The following is a 4,248-nucleotide window of genomic DNA, read 5'->3' as shown; positions in this document are numbered from 1 at the left end:
ATATTTTCCCGTCCGGACCTTCAACGCCAGGTGGTCTGATCTCAACCTCACCCTCGGCTGGCGGCAGTTCTCCTTCGGGACCTTCAAGATCGATTTCTCCCTCGACCTTTGGCCCTTTGCCGCCAAACTTAGGACCTTTCAGCTCCCAGTCTGGTAGCTTGACTTTGGGTCCCTTCAACTCCCAGTCGGGTAATTTGAAACCACCCTTGGGCTTCTTACCGTCGATGTCGAGCTCGCCCTCAGGACCTTCTACATCGATGTCAACTTTACCTGAAGGAACTTCCACGTCTGGGCCTTCGATGTCAACTTTGCCGCGTGGAATTTCGCCTTCGATTTCGGGGCCTTCGAAGTCTGCCTCAAGGTCACCTTCAACTTTAGGTCCTTTGCCCTTGAACTTCGGGCCCTTCAAGTCCCAGTCAGGCAATTTGATTTTTGGTCCTTTCAGTTCCCAGTCGGGCAGGTCAAAGCCGCCTTTTGGCTTCTTGCCGTCGATGTCAACTTCGCCGGATGGTGGTTCCACTTCTCCTTCGATTTTACCAGATGGTAGTTCGCCCTCTATTTCCGGACCTTCCAGTTCGCCTTCTACCTTGGGTTTCTTGCCCTTGAATTTAGGCATCTTGATTTTCGGGCCCTTCAGATGGAACTCAGGTAACTCCCAAGACTTACGATCGCCTTTGACCTTCAGATCGCCCTCGACTCCGGGTGGTGTTATTTCTCCTTCCACTTTGCCCTCAGGAAGTTCGATTTTACCAGATGGTAGCTCTCCTTCGACTTCGGGACCTTCGATCTCCGGCCCTCTTATATCGGCATCTAGTTCTCCTTCTACCTTTGGTTTTCTTCCTTTGAATTTGGGGCCCTTGATGTCGACTTCGGGCATTTTGACCTTAGGGCCTTTTAGGTGGAATTCGGGCAGCTGCCATGACGACCGCTTGCCTCCGTCTGGTGGCTGGATGTCTCCTTCCGGTAGTTCGACTTCTGCCTCTGCACCTGGGAATTCCACATCAGGGCCTTCTAAGTCGGCATCGATCTCACCTTCTACCGTAGGTCTTTTGCCTTTTACCTTTGGACCCTTCAGCTCCCAGTCTGGTAGTTTGACTTTGGGACCTTTCAGATCCCAGTCGGGCATTTTAAACCCACCTTTCGGCTTTTTGCCTTTGATGTCTAGGTCTCCAGACGGACCCTCAATTTCAACTTTACCGGAAGGAGGCTCAACGTCTGGTCCTTCGATGTCTACTTCACCATGGGGAAGCTCGCCCTCGATCTCTCCTTCGATTTTGCCTTTGCCCTTCTTGCGACCCAGAGAGGGGAATTTCACTTTGGGACCTCTGATGTCAATGTCGGGCAGACCCCAGGACTTACGGTCACCCTTGCCCTTGATCTTTCCAGATGGAAGTTCGCCTTCGATCTCTCCTTTGGGAACATCAACATCTACGTCGGGGCCTTCGACTTTTCCAGACGGAAGCTCGCCTTCGAATTCTGGGCCCTCCACATCGACTTCTCCGGAAACCTTGGGCTTCTTGCCCTTGAATTTCGGGCCCTTCAGATGGATTTCGGGCATCTTGATTTTCGGTCCTTTCAGTTCCCAGTCCGGAAGCTCCCAGGATGGGCCTTTGACTTTGCCTTCCGGCCCTTCGATCTCACCAGATATTTTCCCGTCCGGACCTTCAACGCCAGGTGGTCTGATCTCAACCTCACCCTCGGCTGGCGGCAGTTCTCCTTCGGGACCTTCAAGATCGATTTCTCCCTCGACCTTTGGCCCTTTGCCGCCAAACTTTGGACCTTTCAGCTCCCAGTCTGGTAGCTTGACCTTGGGTCCCTTCAACTCCCAGTCGGGTAATTTGAAACCTCCCTTGGGCTTCTTACCGTCGATGTCGAGCTCACCCTCAGGACCTTCTACATCGATGTCAACTTTACCTGAAGGAACTTCCACGTCTGGGCCTTCGATGTCAACTTTGCCGCGTGGAATTTCGCCTTCGATTTCGGGGCCTTCGAAGTCTGCCTCAAGGTCACCTTCAACTTTAGGTCCTTTGCCCTTGAATTTCGGGCCCTTCAAGTCCCAGTCAGGCAATTTGATTTTTGGTCCTTTCAGTTCCCAGTCGGGCAGGTCAAAGCCGCCTTTTGGCTTCTTGCCGTCGATGTCAACTTCGCCGGATGGTGGTTCCACTTCTCCTTCGATTTTACCAGATGGTAGTTCGCCTTCTATTTCCGGACCTTCCAGTTCGCCTTCTACCTTGGGTTTCTTGCCCTTGAATTTAGGCATCTTGATTTTCGGGCCCTTCAGATGGAACTCAGGTAACTCCCAAGACTTACGATCGCCTTTGACCTTCAGATCGCCCTCGACTCCGGGTGGTGTTATTTCCCCTTCCACTTTGCCTTCAGGAAGTTCGATTTTACCAGATGGTAGCTCTCCTTCGACTTCGGGACCTTCGATCTCCGGCCCTCTAATATCGGCATCTAGTTCTCCTTCTACCTTTGGTTTTCTTCCTTTGAATTTGGGGCCCTTGATGTCGATTTCGGGCATTTTTACCTTAGGGCCTTTTAGGTGGAATTCGGGCAGCTGCCATGACGACCGCTTGCCTCCGTCTGGTGGCTGGATGTCTCCTTCCGGAAGTTCGACTTCTGCCTCTGCACCTGGGAATTCCACATCAGGGCCTTCTAAGTCGGCATCGATCTCACCTTCTACCGTAGGTCTTTTGCCTTTTACCTTTGGACCCTTCAGCTCCCAGTCTGGTAGTTTGACTTTGGGACCTTTCAGATCCCAGTCGGGCATTTTGAACCCACCTTTCGGCTTTTTGCCTTTGATGTCTAGGTCTCCAGACGGACCCTCAATTTCAACTTTACCGGAAGGAGGCTCAACGTCTGGTCCTTCGATGTCTACTTCACCATGGGGAAGCTCGCCCTCGATCTCTCCTTCGATTTTGCCTTTGCCCTTCTTGCGACCCAGAGATGGGAATTTCACTTTGGGACCTCTGATGTCAATGTCGGGCAGACCCCAGGACTTACGGTCACCCTTGCCCTTGATCTTTCCAGATGGAAGTTCGCCTTCGATCTCTCCTTTGGGAACATCAACATCTACGTCGGGGCCTTCGACTTTTCCAGACGGAAGCTCGCCTTCGAATTCTGGGCCCTCCACATCGACTTCTCCGGAAACCTTGGGCTTCTTGCCCTTGAATTTCGGGCCCTTCAGATGGATTTCGGGCATCTTGATTTTCGGTCCTTTCAGTTCCCAGTCCGGAAGCTCCCAGGATGGGCCTTTGACTTTGCCTTCCGGCCCTTCGATCTCACCAGATATTTTCCCGTCCGGACCTTCAACGCCAGGTGGTCTGATCTCAACCTCACCCTCGGCTGGCGGCAGTTCTCCTTCGGGACCTTCAAGATCGATTTCTCCCTCGACCTTTGGCCCTTTGCCGCCAAACTTTGGACCTTTCAGCTCCCAGTCTGGTAGCTTGACCTTGGGTCCCTTCAACTCCCAGTCGGGTAATTTGAAACCTCCCTTGGGCTTCTTACCGTCGATGTCGAGATCGCCCTCAGGACCTTCTACATCGATGTCAACTTTACCTGAAGGAACTTCCACGTCTGGGCCTTCGATGTCAACTTTGCCGCGTGGAATTTCGCCTTCGATTTCGGGGCCTTCGAAGTCTGCCTCAAGGTCACCTTCAACTTTAGGTCCTTTGCCCTTGAATTTCGGGCCCTTCAAGTCCCAGTCAGGCAATTTGATTTTTGGTCCTTTCAGTTCCCAGTCGGGCAGGTCAAAGCCGCCTTTTGGCTTCTTGCCGTCGATGTCAACTTCGCCGGATGGTGGTTCCACTTCTCCTTCGATTTTACCAGATGGTAGTTCGCCTTCTATTTCCGGACCTTCCAGTTCGCCTTCTACCTTGGGTTTCTTGCCCTTGAATTTAGGCATCTTGATTTTCGGGCCCTTCAGATGGAACTCAGGTAACTCCCAAGACTTACGATCGCCTTTGACCTTCAGATCGCCCTCGACTCCGGGTGGTGTTATTTCCCCTTCCACTTTGCCTTCAGGAAGTTCGATTTTACCAGATGGTAGCTCTCCTTCGACTTCGGGACCTTCGATCTCCGGCCCTCTAATATCGGCATCTAGTTCTCCTTCTACCTTTGGTTTTCTTCCTTTGAATTTGGGGCCCTTGATGTCGATTTCGGGCATTTTTACCTTAGGGCCTTTTAGGTGGAATTCGGGCAGCTGCCATGACGACCGCTTGCCTCCGTCTGGTGGCTGGATGTCTCCTT

General features: G+C 52.4%; 1 protein-coding gene across 1 annotated transcript in view; it reads right to left on the bottom strand.

Annotated features, from left to right (window-relative positions):
• LOC118405719 (neuroblast differentiation-associated protein AHNAK-like) overlaps positions 1-4,242 on the bottom strand; it is a gene marked incomplete in the record, with an annotated part of 21,673 nt that extends 17,431 nt beyond the window's left edge. Inside the window, 1 exon segment of the mRNA XM_035805396.1 lies at positions 1-4,242. Within this exon segment, the coding sequence (XP_035661289.1) occupies positions 1-4,165 (4,165 nt within the window).
• Between the last annotated feature and the right edge of the window lie 6 nt (positions 4,243-4,248).

This window comes from Branchiostoma floridae, chromosome 18, assembly GCF_000003815.2.
Source record: "Branchiostoma floridae strain S238N-H82 chromosome 18, Bfl_VNyyK, whole genome shotgun sequence".
NCBI lineage: Eukaryota > Metazoa > Chordata > Leptocardii > Amphioxiformes > Branchiostomatidae > Branchiostoma > Branchiostoma floridae.
The sequence above is the reverse complement of the archived record's forward strand: the minus strand, read 5'-3'. Positions and strand labels throughout refer to the sequence as shown.